This window comes from Carassius gibelio, chromosome A14 (assembly GCF_023724105.1).
Source record: "Carassius gibelio isolate Cgi1373 ecotype wild population from Czech Republic chromosome A14, carGib1.2-hapl.c, whole genome shotgun sequence".
Lineage (NCBI taxonomy): Eukaryota > Metazoa > Chordata > Actinopteri > Cypriniformes > Cyprinidae > Carassius > Carassius gibelio.
This window is the reverse complement of record NC_068384.1, coordinates 7,974,559-7,992,349: the sequence shown is the minus strand read 5'-3', so window position 1 is coordinate 7,992,349 and position 17,791 is coordinate 7,974,559. Positions and strand designations below refer to the sequence as shown.

Sequence of the window (17,791 nt, the reverse complement as noted above, 5' to 3'; positions counted from 1 at the left end):
TTTGATTATATTGATAATTATTAATATTTGATAAACGTTTTCATAACGTTAAGTAAACGTTCAGAGCTCGACATTCTCAACATGTCCTTTTAACCTTATCTGTACTTGAACATTGAAAAAACGTTTATGTAACCTTTAAATAACCTTTAATTGCAACAAGAAAACTGGACATTTTAACATACTTTAGTTAAGCTATTAAGTCTTTAATTTTTGTGGTTTTAATTTTAAATAATGTGTGTTTGCATAAATATTTTTTTCAGAATTGATTTACAATATTATGCAGTAATGTACTGTTCTGTTGTAAACTTGCATTTTAGCTAGATTTTATTTCAAAATCTTTCTGCGTAGGATAATAATCTAAACAGTTGTATAAATTATCCAAAAGTCTTTTACTATAGTATCCAAAACTATAGTTACAGATTCTTGCATTAAGTGAGGGTTGTTGGTTTTTATTGTTACTATTGTTATTTGAAAGTGTTTATGTTCAGATGTGAAGTGTTCATCAAATAATATACTATAAGTACCACTAATTTATACATTTTAACAACAACAAAACATTTTTGAGCAGGTTTTTGAGTGCTTGATTCCACCAATCAGTCTACGTGCCTCATGAATATTAAAATCACATTTGTAGCTGCTATTGAAACTTAGTATAACGTCAGAACGACCTGATTAATATTCATACCTGTTTATACGCTCGGCGCTCTGATTGGTCAGTGTATTCGTACACAGTATGCCAAGCTAAAGACCCGCCAAAAGCGTGCGATCAGACAGCAAAACGTGAGTCCTTGACGTGTTTTCTCCCATAACCACGATTTGAAACGGAAACCCAGGCGTTTATGAATACTTTAGCCTGCCATAACACGGAGCAGGGCCGTAGCTGGGGTCAGTGGGGACCCAGTGAAGGTTGTACCAGTGGGTCCTGTTTGAAATTTTTAATTTGTATGTTCGTTCATTTTTATTTATTTGTGCTATTTAAACAATGTTTACATTTTTTCAAGTTTGGTCAAGTGTCCAGGTACAGAAACCGAATAATTAAATGTAAAATAGCACTGGATAGTCTTCAGTGTAAAAATGAAATATACAATCAAACCAAAATTTATTCAGACACCTTCAACATTTCTCACATTATTACGGTTTTATTTGCTATTGTTTCTAAAATGGATATTAAATATGACAAGCACTTAGAGTTAAACTGTGTCAGAACAAATTTGTCTTGATAATGACCTAACTTTGATAGGACTGCATTTAATGCATTTGTATCAATTTTACTATACTAGTAGTTCACTGTATGAAGATTCTTTGGGTATAAAATGTCACAGTTCGCTTAATTTTGCTATAGCCTACTCACTTACATAAATGTATCATAGTGTCCTGTACCTACTAGTAATATATATATATATATATATATATATATATATATATATATATATATATATATATATATATATATATTAATATATAAAATTGCAGATGTAAATGCACACATCAAATAGACGTCTCCGAGATGAACGTGTGCTATCAGGGATTCATTTGAGTAAGTTTGGGAGTTCGGAGCATGAATCATTTGAGTCAGTTCGGGAGTTCGGTGCGGGTTCGCGCATCATTTGAGTCAGTTCGGGAGTTCCGTAGCGGGTTCGCAAATCATTTGAGTCAGTTCGGGAGTTCCATAGCGGGGTCGCAAATCATTTGAGTCAGTTCGGGAGTTCCATAGCGGGGTCGCAAATCATTTGAGTCAGTTCGGGAGTTCCATAGCGGGTTCGCGAATCATTTGAGTCAGTTCGGGAGTTCGTAGAGGGTTCACGAATCATTTGAATCAGTTCGAGAGTTCGTAGCGGGTTCGCGAATCATTTGAGTCTGTTCGGGAGATCATAGCGGATTCGCGAATCATTTGAGTCAGTTCGGGAGATCATAGCGGATTCGCGAATCATTTGAATCAGTTCATGAGTTCGTAGTGTGTTGATTAGGTTTATGGACTGGTTCCGACTTAGTTGGGATCATCACAGGGCATTGGTAAGAATGCACAAAAGTCCAATCACTGTTTTAATAGTAGGATCAAGCAATCAACATACTTAGGGCCTTGCATGAACATATTAAGGGTGTGTGACTGTGGTTTCTATAATAAAACCGAAATATAAATAATCAGTTTACAGTAATAAATGATATACATTTTACTCAAAAGAATAGACGTGTGAGGATACATAAAATGTAACAATTGACTATAAATAGACACGTGACTATCATAACCATATCTCAATCGAGTGTAATCTTCACAATCCACATAAATATGGCTTAATAACATCTGTAAATTGTAGACACTAAAGTAAACATATGGAAAAATATGAGTCGTTATGATTATTTCACTTATACAGCGCATCGGAAAACACGTGCAAAGATAATGCTCTCAGTCATACCGCTAACATTAGCCTCACAGAAATCCGAAAAACACTCAACATCTGAACGTTTCAACCCATAATACAACAAATAGCAATATAAACAAGATTAAAGACGGTATAAGTGGAAATTAAACCTACTTTCAAAGTTACGCACACTCATCTATGGATTAGAGAAGAGATCGCTAACACATGACCAACTGGGCGACAACGTCATCAGAACGCAAAGAATTATGGGTATGTTTGGCCAGTTAACATGGTCTAGCATAGCAGGCTAGTGTTTTGGCATAAAAACAATGAAAAATTAGCGTGAAAAACAGAATATAATCCTACAAAATGCAGCGGGCCAAAGAAAACATTGTCAGACCATACCACCTAAAACTAAATCCTAATGCAAAGATGAGATATGACGAGAAAATAAAGAGAATCAAAGGACGTGATCCTTACGAGCAGAGCGACTGGTCAAGATAACACCCTCCAGCCCAAAAGAAGGGCATGTGAAAAGGCTGTGTTGTGGTGCTTTTGCAGACAGCCTGAAGAGCTTGATGACATGATGTTTGCTTGTGATAATCAGAACTGTCCTACACAACATACACTACCGTTCATTTAGACTGCGTGGGACTCAGCAGCGCACCAGAGAAGAGTCATGTGTCTGTGACTTATCACCCACAACCTACCTCATACATCACCAGTTTCTCATCATTTCTATCGACTCTTTATAATGTAAATGTATTCATCTAAATGTATTTACATGTTAAATATGTAAAGAAACTGAAATTAAGTTGGTTGTTACTACTATTTAAGTTATGTATTTGTGTTTGCAACCAAGGAACACTGATTTTGCACAATTCTTCCTTAATACAGATAAATGAGGCAGAATTTCATTCAATCTTTGTGTATTTTATTTACAGACATGGCTAAAAACATAACATGTGAGAAGAGACCTTACAAAATCTTTTGGAAAACAAAAAACATTTATATATTAGATGTGAGCATGATGTATAATTCTAACATGGCGCCTTCACAACAATACTTGGACACATATTGGTCAAAGCACGACACAATCACAATTTTATCCAGCAAAGTCTTCAGCTCAGACTCATGAGAGGTGTGGACAGTGTCCGGCGATGGAGGTGGATTCACAGGACCGTCCATCTCAGATGCAGGTGTAGTGTCTGACAGTAACAATATAAAGAAATCATGTCATATCACAACCTCTATTCCTGAGGAATCTAAAATAGCTATACACAGGATACACACAACATACACTACCGTTCAAAAGTTTGGGGTGAGTAAGATTTTTAAATGATTTTAAAAGAAGCATCTTCTGCTCACCAAGGCTGCATTTATTTGATTAAAAAAATAAAAATAAAAACAGTAATATAGTGATATATTAAGACAATTTAAAATGACTTTTCTATTTTAATATATTTTAGACTATTTTATTCCTGTAATCAAAGCAGGATCACACTCCAACATTTCATAGGCAGGTTTGCCTGCAAACACAGTCACCCAATAAATTGCAATGTAGACTAGATGCAGGGCCGCGGGAAGTAATTTTGAACAGGGGGTGCTGTGAATTTTTTTTTTTTTTGACAAAAAACCTACGAGCCTATAGGCCTATTTAAAATACATTTAAAAATAAATACATTGAGATTTACTACTTTATTGTCATATACACTTCAGTGCACAGCCAGCCAGGGTCTGAAACACACAGACATCAGTTCTCAGATATGCACAATGCGCTATTAATCTGAAGCAGAAGCAGAAATAATAGTTTAATAATCGAAAGAAAACGAAATAATAACTTTCATTACAATTTCAGATAGCCTATACATACATGCAACATATTTAGATACAACAAATAATATTACAACAAAATATAATATTAATCAAACTTCACAATAACGCTAAAACAATCCAATCGATTTGGTCAGCTGGCTTGAGTCACTGCACGTTTATGTCACGTTTGTCACACGCGACTCTAACTCCAAAATCTTTTTTACGCACACCACAAGGAAATAATCACTGACTATTTAAGCAATTTGTTTATTGAACAGTTCTCCACATCCATTACGCAAAGAACACACGCACAGTATAAAGCTTTCTGTCTCCATCTCCAACCTTTTTACACAAACCACAAGGAAATAATCTCTGACTATTTAAACGTTATTTAACAGTTCTCCACAACCATTACGCAAAGAACACACGAACGAAATAATACTCTCCATCTCCATCCCCACCACCTTACACAAATACTATAGTGTACTAACTTACTTACAATTGCTTGGCTAGTCAAAGCTGATCCCATTTGTTGCCAAAAAAATAAATGTTACAAGCGCGGCAGCACCATGCTCTTACCTGAGTTACATGCAGGCGGGGTGCCCTGGTTACAGATGTCCAAATGTCGAGGTGCGCTGTATTATATAAAGATGGATGTATTCTGCATGGAACGAGCGGGAAACCTCGTTACTCGGCGACCAAACCTGCCTGCCTGACGTTGACAACGTAACTTCCGAACCTGTGTTGATTAGGCCTCAAAATATTAAATTAAAATCCAAAATATACGTAATAGCCTACGTGTTTCAAAATCATTTTCTAAAATATTCATAAGGAATTTATAAATTGTGCAAAATATTTTAATAGGCCTACATTTTTTTTATCTCCCTCTCGTCACTAGGGGGTGCTGCAGCACCCCCAGCACCCCCACTTCCCGCGGCCATGACTAGATGCACAACATTTAAAACTGATTAATGTTACGCTTTAATACACTGGTAACTTAAGCTCATTTTCTATTCATGTCATGCTAGTTAACAGTTAACATTTAGAGAGAGTAACTGTAACTTACCTTTGTGAAAATGCTTTGAACACACCATCATGTGTGGTGGAGTGTTATCGAAGGTAATCTTGGCATCCATACCACTACTATCCATGCCATTCATCGGCTTTTTGTAACCTCTGAAACATGACTTGTACTATTATTTTTCCTCGATGGAAAACGATAAAAGGATATTCCATTCTAAAGCTCTATGCCACTTCTATCGTGAGAACAGTTTATAACACAGCAGGTAGACGGCATCTTGAACACTGCGTTCTTCCCTCCATGCAAAGAAGTCCGGCGCCTAATGTTTGTGCCGCGGATTCCCAAAATGCCTTGCGTTCACCACTGGGAACATGTCATGATGACGACACATTAGCGAGCCCTCCACAGCTTTCAAGCGAAACATAACAAGTTGCGTCAGACTCTGGGGCGGGACTAAGTTACGACTGTCAATCATTCACAACCCACCAATAAGAATTAACTTAGAGCCTTTTTAACAGCGGGTTCGAATCATTTGAGTCTGTTCGGGAGTTCGTAGCGGGTCCGCGAATCATTTGAATCAGTTCGAGAGTTCGTAGCGGGTCCACGAATCATTTGAATCAGTTCAAGAGTTCGGTGCGGGTTCGCGAATCATTTGAGTCTGTTCGAGAGTTCGTCGCCGGATCGCGAATCATTTGAGTCTGTTCGAGAGTTCATAGCGGGTTCTCGAATCATTTGAGTCAGTTCGGGAGTTCGTAGCGGGTTCGCGAATCATTTGGGTCAGTTTGTCCAGTGTTGGGCAGTAAGGCGTATTCAGTATAGGATGATATCAGGTAAAATGGGCCATTTAAGGTTTGGGGGTCTTATGGTAAGTAGCCTGGCATACCAAATGTAACTTAACTATTATATGGATGATAAATCAAATAAAAAAAAAAAAAACATGCACATAAAAAATATGTATAATATCTGTCTTGATGGGATCAATCAGATATAATGTTGTTAATTTGGTATTGGAACATATTTTTTGAAAAAGTGACAATAATATACAATATGTATTTTTTTTAATGGCACACATGAATTTGTTTGTTTAATGCAGTTTAAATGTTATGTGGCTGTATAAGCAGTTGTTTTAAAATTAAAATGAATGATAAATTACTATTTCCCTTTGCAGTTTGACCGGCCCATCTGAAAGAGCTGGCCCATTTTACCTTAAACTGCTCATGCAAAAAAAGTCTGATGTTTCAAGAACTGTAGGGCCTAAATAATTATATTTTATTACATAATGTCATTATTAATCATAAAAACACATGGAATATGGTATTGTATTTCTTGTCCCAAACGATTTACCAAAAAGTGGCCCAATTTAGCAGTCAGTTTGGGGATCGCGAATCATTATTATGAGTTTGAGTGTTCGGAGCGGGATCGCGAATCATTTCAGTCAGTTTGGGGATCGCGAATCATTTGAGTCAGTTCGGGAGTTCGGAGCGGGATCGCGGATCATTTGAATCAGTTCGAGTGTTCGGAGCGGGATCGCGAATCATTTGAGTCAGTTTGGGGATCGCGAATCATTTGAGTCAGTTCGGGAGTTCGGAGCGGGATCGCGAATCATTTCAGTCAGTTTGGGGATCGCGAATCATTTGAGTCAGTTCGGGAGTTCGGAGCGGGATCGCGGATCATTTGAATCAGTTCGAGTGTTCGGAGCGGGATCGCGAATCATTTGAGTCAGTTTGGGGATCGCGAATCATTGAATCAGTTCGGGATTCGCGAATCATAGTTGTATATGGATAGGTTTTTTTAACTAATTTAGTAGCTAGTTCCAATTACGTTTTCCACACGTGTTTAGGTGTGATATGTGAACTCGTATTTTTTATTTTAATGATGTGCCTTTTAACAGTATCAAGTATATTCAAAAACTAAACAAATCGTTCCTTAAAAGTGCATGCATCTAGGCTAATGTAAAGTTACATGATGAAGTCATACTAGTGCACGTGTGCATTTTGACTGCGTTCTTTCACTGCATTATTCGGTGTATTCAAATGCATTTATGAATGCATGTGAATGATCACAAAATTCAAGATATGGGGGTTAGAAAATGTATATATTTATATAATTTTATGTAGTTAATCAATATCACATGAAGAGTGCCATTTTCAGTTTTTCTCCAAAAATCTGCATGATTAAAATGTGATATTAAGTTACTACAAACAATAATTTAATTACAAATACAAAATGTTGCAGAATAATGTAATATATGAATGAATCATAGCCTAAAGAACCTTTGTGCCAAAAGGGTTCTTTCTTGTCATTATAGAATCTTTTTAGCATAAAAGGTTCTTTGGAGTGGAGTAAAGAACCCTAAGGTTCTATATAGAACCCCAATGAACCTTTTTTTCTAAGAGTCCAGGAGTCCTCCATCCTTCTCCGGAACAATGAAGTAATGGCTGTAGAACCCTGCAGCACGTTCTATGGCCTCCTTCCTCAAAAGAGTGTCTACTTCCTGTTCCAATACCAGAGCCTGCTCGCGGCCTACAAATGTAGGAATGACCCCGTTCAAGTGAGATTGACCTCTAAAGATCGTGCTGATAATAAGTTGTGTTGACAGAAATAGTAATATCAATAATAATAATGATAATAACATTTATATCAATAATAATAGCAACAACAATAACAGTAATAATAATACTAAGAATAGTTATACTAAATATGGCGACGATGATAATATTTTGTATTGACAGCAATAGTAATATCAATAATAGTATAATATTAATTAACAACAACAACAATAATAATAATGATAATAATAATGATAATAATAATGCTAAAGATGGCGATGATGATGATATTTTGTGCTGATGGCAACAGTAATATCAATAATAATAACAGTTATAATAATAATAATAATGATAAAATGACAATAGAAATAGTAGTAAACAAAGATTCTGTGACGCCAAACCCTCTCACGAAAGAAGAAAGCTGTCGACTTTACAGCTGTGACTTATCAGGATCAACTAAACACTGGATTTATGTGAAATATATAAAGAAATGTTTGAGAAAAATAAACATTGTTATATCCTTATAACTTTTCCCAACGAGCTGCTCAGGATGTACTGTACAAATCTGTTGCCAGAGTTGGGCATAAATCCGTAAAATGTATTTAAAATAAAAACACAAAATACTGTTTGGAATTATTTTATATATATATATATATATATACACACACACACACACACACACACACACACAAATACAGTATTTTGGCCATTCAGTGCAGGTAATTATTGCAACAGCGTACTATACTATAGTAAAGTCACTGAGTCTTGCAATTCTGATGTTATATCCTGTTCCAAATGTTATTGTTTGTAGGATTTAGCAAATTCTTTTCTAAGTGTTACTGAATCTTGCATTTTTGCTGGTATATATCATTTCAAATCTTATTGCATAAATTAATAAAGTCATTTATAAGAATATGCATTTATTGCAGTGCTATACTAAATTTATTAAAGGGGTCATATGATGTTGCCAAAAAAAAAATAATTTGATGCATTTATTATGATGAAATGTGTTTATGTGGTTAAAGGTTCAAAAATCTGATTATACACATACTTTACATTAATGTTTCTCCTCTATGCCCTGTCTTTCTGAAATATATATTTTTTTACAAATCTCATCGTTCTGAAAAGCGAGGGGTACACTGATTGGTCAGCTATCCAGTGTGTTGTGATTGGCCGAATACTTCAAGCGTGTGACAGAAATGTTACGCCCCTCACAGTACTGGGATGAGGTGTGTTTCGATGTTCTAACAAATACTGCTACCTATCAGATTCATCAAGATTTATCAAGGCAAAAACAATAAAACCCATTATAAATGAGGCATCAGTCGTGACATAATTACTGATTATAATGACTTACACTGTCTTTTTATGAGTTGCATCGCTTATCGCACCCCATGAACATAAAACCATGTCTGCATTTGTATTTGTTAGTTTGTCCTGTCTTTAGTTATATTCCTGCAATCAGTTTCACCAGAAACGAATGGCTGGACATTTGGCACCACACATCACCCAATATATTACCGGTGTTCGACTATTCTGATGTTTTGCTGGACATTTTCATTGGCGGAGCACCTGCGCTGATCACACGCTTCAGGACGCGCAGACGGGTTAAGAGAGACGTGTGGGTTTTTGTTAAATGTGAGCCAAAATCATCACAATTAAAAGAACTGAATACTTAAACTACTTCAGTCTGTGTGCATTGACTTTATTTAATACACATGTTTCACAATTTGAGTTGAATTACTAATATAAATTAACTTTTCCTCTAGATTCTAATTTATTGAGATGCACCTGTACTTAGTCTACACTTCAAATTTGCACATTATAAACACTGGTAACAAGTGGAGGGAAACGGGTAATTTAAAAATTATTGTTGTGTCAGAATCAGAATGAATATATATATATTTTTAAATATATATAATATTCACATGGGGACATATTGTATAAGCCTTACAGTTAAAGCATAAAATGCTATTTAAACCAATAACATTTTGCATAACATTTACCTATTTTATCTCATAACTCGTTTATCTCCTAGTTCAAACTCTATAACTTAATTCAACCCAACAATTGTGAGTTTGTCAATCTGAGGAAAAAAGCCAGAAGTGCGAGATTATAAACTCATGATTCTGAGCTGAAGGAAAAAAGAGAGAATGACATGTAAATTTTTCTTATCAGAATTGTGAGATATAATCTCGGAATTTAAAGAAAAAAGTCAGAATTTTTAAATATAAACTCAACTTTTTTTTAAACCTTTTATTTTATTCCATGTCGTGCATAGAATGCTACATTAAAACTACTACACACAAGTGAAAAAAAATATATAAATAAAAAATACATCATTAATTGCAAACACTGAAACTGTTCTATAGTTACTGAGTCTTGCATTTAGTGAGGGTTTTTGGTTTTCATTGTTACTATTGTTATTTGAGAGTGTTTTAAGATGTCTTTGTCAAATATCATACTATAAGTACCATACAACTAAAAAATGTTTTTGAGAAGGTGGGTGTGTGCTTCATTCTTCTAATCATTCTATGTACCTCTTGAATATTAAATCAAGTTTCTAGACACTCTAGGAAGCTTGATGCAATGTCAGAACGACCTGATTAATATTCATACCGTGTCTTGCACTCTGCGCTCTGATTGGTTATTCAACTCGTACACAGTATGGCAAGCCAAAGTATTCATTAATGCCTAGTCGGGTGTCTGATTTCACAGTGACCCGTCAGAAGAGTGCGATCTGACTGCAAAACGCGCGACTTGACGTTTGATTTCACATTTAAAAAATGCACACTTATGCCCATTTCACACATACTCCGTCTGCAGTGCGTTTGCAGTCTTTGTGTGTCACGTGTGTGGTGCAGAAGCAGCACAGACTCATTGTGCTTTCACACAGGATGCATTTGCAGTCCGCTACTGATACTGTTTAGCCCACAAACACAACATTTGTTCATTATTTAGATTTCAAATCATGTAAAAAAAAACAAATAAATTAATTAATTAATTAAAGCATCGTGACTCCTTTATCACAGACCAGTAACAATCTTTCATAATCATAGACATTAGTTTAAACTCAATAAATATAAACAACATATTATTCATGCATTTGACTTCTAGGTTTGTATAATAAGCTGCTCAAGCAACCGCCAAAACATTTAAATTAGTGGTGGGCCGTTATTGGGCTCTTATCGGGCGATGAAAAAAAATATCGCCGTTAATCTATTCTCAAAGTTGGGTTGGGAGCTGGGTCAAGGTGAGCTATGATGTCTTTCACCTTGATATTTTATATAACCGACTGGTTGAGGACAGCCTAAAAAGATGCTCAGGACAGTTGACGGGCCACTGCTACGCATCGTCACGAAAGCTTATCTTTTTCACATGTTTTTACGCCTTACCACTTGTCGATTTAAACATTAAAGCATCCAAACACAAGACACAGAAAAGCTGAACAGAGCGCGCACCGTGTTCGGTGCGGAGAGAGAGAGAGAGAGCTGCATATCACGGACAGCGACACTGAACCGAGCTTTTTTCTGCGAAGAGAAAGGCATCTCAAAACAGTTGAACATCGAATTTGCTTATTTTTGCTCTTGTGCCGACAAATACATACAAAATATCCACATGCTCGAAAAAAACTGTCAGTTATTTCTTAAGTGAAAGTAAGCAGTTGAGGAAAAAAATGGGATGTGTATTATATTAGATGCGTTCATCGTCTCTTAAAGGGACCGCGCCTAATTTAGCTACTGGCTGCTGTAATTTTAATCCAAGAAAATGAAAGAAAATCACTCACTGCTCTTGAATGAATTACTTTGTAATATTCAGACACCAGATTTAATTTTTGATTATAGCAAAACTGTAATAATGTGAAAATGTTGAAGGTGTCTGAATAAATGTAGGTTTGATTGTATATTTCATTTTTACATTGAAGACTATCCAGTGCTATTTTACATTTAATTATTTGGTTTCTGTACCTTGACACTTACAAACTTGAAAAAAACTTAAAAATTGGTGTGAAACAGGCGTAAGATTGTTTGCACCTTGTAATTAGTTTACAGCTTTTTCAAGCACTTTGTGATGCATTTTGGAAACAGGAGATGACCCCCTTTTCTAATGCACCACCTAGCTTGATAAACCCCTTCTCAAAGACTTACTGTTTGTCAATTTTATTTGGGTAACACACATATTCTGAATGCATTAGCATTGAGGGGACAGAATTTCCCCATTGTTGCTTTAATGCTTTGTCTCCCATTCTCACCGACCTTGTCATAAATATCATAAAATTATTTTAAATGATCTAACGCCTTCTTGCTACGTGCTGCTGTCGCCTCCATGTTTTTTTTTTGTTTTTTTTTATGACGCGTCACGCATACGGCAGACGGTGGTGCGACCGGGTGCGACACTGGTGGCTGGTGTTGCCAGATTTGGTGTTTTTCCGCTACATATTAAGACCCGTTTACGATGTTTTAGCCGGGTTTTCGCCTGGAAGGCTCTATAGAAATCTGGCACCCTATTGAACGAAGTTAACCTGAGAGAGTGTGCCATTTACAGACACCAGAATGAACGAGTAGACAGTAACGTTCATCAGGCAGTAATACAGCACGTTCAGTTCACGTTCGGCCAAAATATGAACGAGTTCATGAACTATCATTCAATGTACGCGTTCAAGCACAACACTGGTTATGGGTGTGAAAAAAATACCTAACGCATACGCACTGCATACGGAGTATGTGTGAAACAGGCGTTAACATGGGCTCTGAAGTCACTGAAAACCAGGCGTTTATGAATACTTTAGCTTGCCATACCACGGAGACAGCAGCACTGGGCGCATGCGCGGAGAGGCGCGCATTCTGTGAGCGGCGCGGGCGGTGCGGAGAGGTCTCAGATTGCGGGAGTCTGGACTTTAAAACCGGGCGTCACCGCTTCAGCATCTTCAGGCGAGAGAACAGCCGAGACGCTCGCGACTGCCGGTGCTGGTAAGTGACCGTCCCTGAGCGCATGACGTCATGCTTTCAAACACACACACAAACTAAACACGCGCGCTGATTATTGATTATTCCTATTGATCTGATGCGTCTTCGATGCAGCAACTTTATAGAACTGATGAATGAATTGAGTTCATCATGCCCAGGATGCGCGTTACGAGACAGTGACGTGACCCTTCTTGCTGTCACAACAATGCCATGCAGGAATTCATGCGTGTGTGTGTAATCGTGTCAGATGATGAGGATGATGATGATCAGGGGCATTTGTTGCAGACTGTTTTTTAAGTTCAGATGTGCGTCATTCTTCACACGAGTGTATTTGACCGATCTGAAGCGATCTGTCATGATCAGGAGGAAAAACAACTTCTATGCATCCTGATGTCATGGCTGTATTTCATCAAACTTTGGGGAAATAATCACTTTTATTTTAAACACTTACATATTTGTGTTGTTTGCAATGTTGCATTTGCAGTTATAGTGCATATAGCATTATAAACAAAGAGTAAGAATTATTGTCTTTTTCTGCTGTCCATTATATATTAGTCATTGCGTCTTGCATTTTTGCTATATCTTATTTCGAATCTTATTGCATAGGATTGTAATCATTTACAATATGCAACTATTGCAATACTTTAAATTTGTTTTGTTTTGTCCTGTTTCAGATTTTATTGCTTGTAAGATTATAATCAGGTTTTTGCATAAATTATTTCCCAAGTGTCTTATAATACACAGTGAAACTACCGAATCTTGCATTTCTGCTGGTATCTCATTTTAAATCTTATTGCATAAATGATTAAAATCAGTTATAAGAATATGCAAAAACTATAGTAAAGTCTTATTTTTTTCTGTTGTATTTTATTTCACATTTGGTTGCATATAGGATTAAAATAAGTGTTTGCATAAATTATTTTCCAAAAAGTGTTTTACAATATTATGCAATACTTTACTGTACTATACTGTTGTAAACTGCATTTTCTCCAAGTGTAAAATAGAGTTAAAACTGCTTAATCTTTGTGATTTTCTGTAAACATACACTTAATATCCAGTTGCCTTCTTCAATAACTATATTTACGTAAATCTTAATGAGCACAATAATATAATTCTTAATACAGTATCAGTGTTGCATTCAGTCAAAACATAATTTGGCTGATGCACAGAAAAACAGCCTTGCATGTGAAGACTGTCACACAAGTGTGTGTGTGTGTGTATGTGTGTGTGTTGCATGCGGGCTGTTGTGCTGAATAATGCTGTATTATCTTCAGTGGTAATCTGCAGCAAACACAATATCCAGCCCAGTCCCTCACAGCCGTTGTTTGTGTGTGTGTGTGTGTGTGTGTGTGTGGACTGGACCTGTTTGTTGGAGTTTAACATGAGACGCTGAGCTGACTGTGCAGTTCATGTAAAGGTGATCGGGTCTAAGAGTCACAAACACAGTGAAACTCAGCTAATTAACAGAACAAATGTTATCACTCATTCTCATTCTCAGTTGTGTTTCGTGCAAAGTCTTAAATAGATGACTGTGGCAACAGACACAAATATAGACGTAGATTTATTCATTCTTTAAATAAATTCTAAATTCTATGTCAATCCAGTCAGCAGCTCATAAAAACAATTAGAGCAACACAATTCGATAAATTATATCCAATAATATATTAAACAAATTATAAAAATCAAGCAAGTCAACAGTGTTTAGGAAAGTTACTTTTAAAAGTAATGCATTATAATATTGCATTACTCCCTAAAAAGTAACTAATTGTGTTACTTAGTTACTTTTTATGGAAAGTAATGCGTTACGTTGCTTTTTCGTGACTTTTTCTCATCTGACGTGGCCTGCTTGTTTATCTAAAGTCATGTTTGCTCATCAGTGTGGACGAATTGGATCGTCGAAAGTCAGCAGCAATAAAATGGGATTAAATACATAAATAAATATGTGTTATGCATTTCCCCCAATACTGGAAGTCGATATAAAAAATGTTGACTTGATTGCAAATGATCGCACAGACACTATTTAAACCTAACAGAGATGACATCACTGAATTCAACGATGAACTGCCTTTATCATTTTGCATTATTGACACTGTTTTCATAATGAATGTTGTTCAGTGCTTTGACGCAATGTATTTTGTTTAAAACGCTATATAAATAAAGGTGACTTTGACTTTACTTTAGTGATAATTAAAAATACAAAAGAAAACACATCTAAGAAAAGATTGAGATCATTACTGAGCTTGTGGAAATCTTTCTGAGAAACTTGTGAGGAACAGGAGAAGAGTACAAATCATTCTGTCTGGGAGAAACGATTGAGATATCAACAAGATCTCATTTGTTAGATTCTTTAATATGAGAAAACTCTAAGATGTGATTATAGTTGTGTGCATTTTCCTTTGATAAATATCTTAAGATCCAATCCGAGTTAGTGAAGGTAATGAACCGTCGTTCTCTTTCTCTTTGCAGCCGATTAATCATTTGCGATGATGTCACTGCAGAAGCCGCGACTCCGACGCAGTGCATCGACCATAGAATCAACCAATCACGGAGGCTCGCTGATGACTCCGCCCACCTTTCTCAACTTACACTCCTCCCACAACCAGCAGCTGAGCTGCGACACCATAAAGGAGGGCGTGGTCACCGTTTCCAAGGAAACACAAGGCTCGAAAAGTCGTCAGAAATATGTGCTCACAAATATCCAAAACGCGACAGGTTTGCGCCAATACCCCGCCTCTTTAAACCAAAGCCACTCCTCCTTTGGCTGTAGACCCGCCCCGACGAAATCCGCCTCCTCTTCTTCTCTCTACTGCTCCTCGCTCTCCTTCTCCGCCTCCAATCCCAAACTGGCCAAAAACGGCACGAACCTTCAGCTCAAGGAGGAGCAGCTGGACCTCAACAAGAACGACAGGAACCTGGTGAGGAGCAGCTGTGATTGGCTGGAGGGGAAGGACAACCAGAAGAACCCCACCATCAGGAGGAGGACCAAGAGCTTTCTAGAGTACCATCGAGAAGAAGACGCCCCGAGCAGCCCAGATAAAGACACGCAGCCCGAGGAGAAGCACCTCCTGCCCAAACTAGAGGCGCAGACGTGGGCTAAAGAGAACCACGTGGAGGCGCACCTCACCCTCCCCCAGAACCACCTGCTCCTGCTGGCCAGCGAGGAAGAGGAGGAGGACGAGGAGAGTCCTGGAGAGACGCTGGATGTTCACCAGCTGGACGTCCGGCCCAACAACGAGCGCGTGAGTCACGTCAGAGATGGGACGGCGGAAAGCAGCGGTTCTCTGGGAAGAGCGCGACTGCAGATGAGTCCGTTACGTCTGAAGCTGAGACGAGACGAGACGGAGGAGTCGCCCGAACCCTCGCTGAGACCCGAGAAACAGGAGGAGGACGAGGAGGAAGAGGAAGAGGACTCCAGCTGGACCACGCTGTCACAGGAGAGCCCCTCTGTGGAGACGCCTCAGGACACAGGTGACCAGCAGAAATATACACTCTTCTGCATTTATTTGATCAAAAATACTGTAAAATTGTGAAATATTATTAGTATTCAGAATAGCTGTTTTCTGTGTGAATCTGTGTTAAAGTGTAATGTATTTCTGTGATGCTCCGCTGTATTTTCAGCATCATTCCTCCAGTCTTCAGTGTCACATGATCTTCAGAAATCAGAATAATATGATGATTTACTGCTCAAGACACATCTCTGATTATTATCAGTGTTGAACACAGTTGTACCGCACAATATTTTTGTGGAAACTGTGATGCAGTTTATTTTTCAGGATTCACAGATAAATAGAAAGTTCAAAAAAACTGCATTTATTATTATTATTAAAGCTTTTGTAACATTGTAACAATGCCTTTACTGAAACTTTTGATCAGATTAATATATCCTTAATATATCCATTGAATCAACAATATCTTAAACATAATAATCTTTCAGACCCTAAACTTTTGAGCAGTAGTGTTTGTGTCTGAAGTCATGCTCATCTTTATATGCATCTTCTGTGTAGCAGGAAGCAGTAGTTGCTATGACAACAGACAGTTTCTGAAGTGTGTGTGTGTGTGTGTGTGTGTGTGTGTTGTAGTTGTTTGGGAAGAGCCTCCTCTGGCGCAGGACGTGTCTCAGGAGTATCTTTGGCGTGTTTCAGCTGATTCCTCTCCACGAGATCAGGCTGTGGCTGGCGACGCCCACACTGCCCAGGAGGCGGAGCTTAGGGTGAAGAGGGCGTGTCTTCCTGTGCCCTGCACTAAAGCACAGAGTGAGGTAGACACAGATCTTCATCTCAAACCACATAATCATAATGCATTTCCTGCTGAAACAGGATCTTAGGGGGGAAGTATTGAATTAACAAATATTGATTTTTTTGATGTTGGCATGAAACAGAATTTGCAATCATCTTTTCTTCCCGATCATGACGCATAAAACAGCTTCTCATACGAGAATAAATTACTTTGTTCATGAGGGACTGTTGGAATCATTGTTGTTTGCTAAAACTAAAATCATAAAAAAGGTGTTACTTGAAAAAAAAAATTAATTAACTAAAATGAAAAACTTAAATTTAAATGTAAAAATGTAATCTATATAAAAAATTATTTGGTATAAAATAAACCTTAGCTTAAAAAAAAAAAAAAAAAAAAAAATAATAATAATAATAATAATATTTTATATATATATATATATATATATATATATATATATATATATATATATATATATATATATTTATAAAACTAAAATAAATAAATTACAAAAACCAAAAAAATTACTTGAACTTGAAATAAAATTTAATTGAAAACAATTTAAAATTTAAACTAATTTAAAATAGTATTTATTTATTTTTTTTACTAAATGTCTGAAATAAGGTTTATTAAACACAAGCTTAAGATGTTTTCATGTTTTATTCTACAACGTAAGATATATTTAAAAAAAAACTATAGACATAAAAAAAAAAACTAAAATAAAAATGAAAAAATTATAAATATTAATAAAAAATATATATATATTTTTGTATGTTTTCTTTCAAAGGATTTTTGGTTAAATGCATGGAATAAGGAATGTTTTTCTCAAGCCCAAGATATTTTCAT

At 36.6% G+C, this 17,791-nt stretch overlaps 1 protein-coding gene across 4 annotated transcripts in view; it reads left to right on the top strand.

Moving 5' to 3' along the window:
- The first annotated feature begins 12,566 nt into the window (after positions 1 to 12,566).
- Positions 12,567 to 17,791, top strand: part of LOC128027400 (amyloid beta precursor protein binding family B member 2) — a 24,429-nt gene continuing 19,204 nt past the window's right edge. For 3 of the 4 annotated variants that reach the window (XM_052615002.1, XM_052615003.1, XM_052615001.1), the window contains exons 1-3: positions 12,567 to 12,715; positions 15,179 to 16,180; positions 16,792 to 16,970. In XM_052615002.1, the coding sequence (XP_052470962.1) occupies positions 15,196 to 16,180; positions 16,792 to 16,970 (1,164 nt within the window). In that variant the 5' untranslated portion in view covers positions 12,567 to 12,715; positions 15,179 to 15,195. The remainder of the gene's footprint in view (positions 12,716 to 15,178; positions 16,181 to 16,791; positions 16,971 to 17,791) is intronic. The other variant, XM_052615004.1, reaches the window with a different exon arrangement.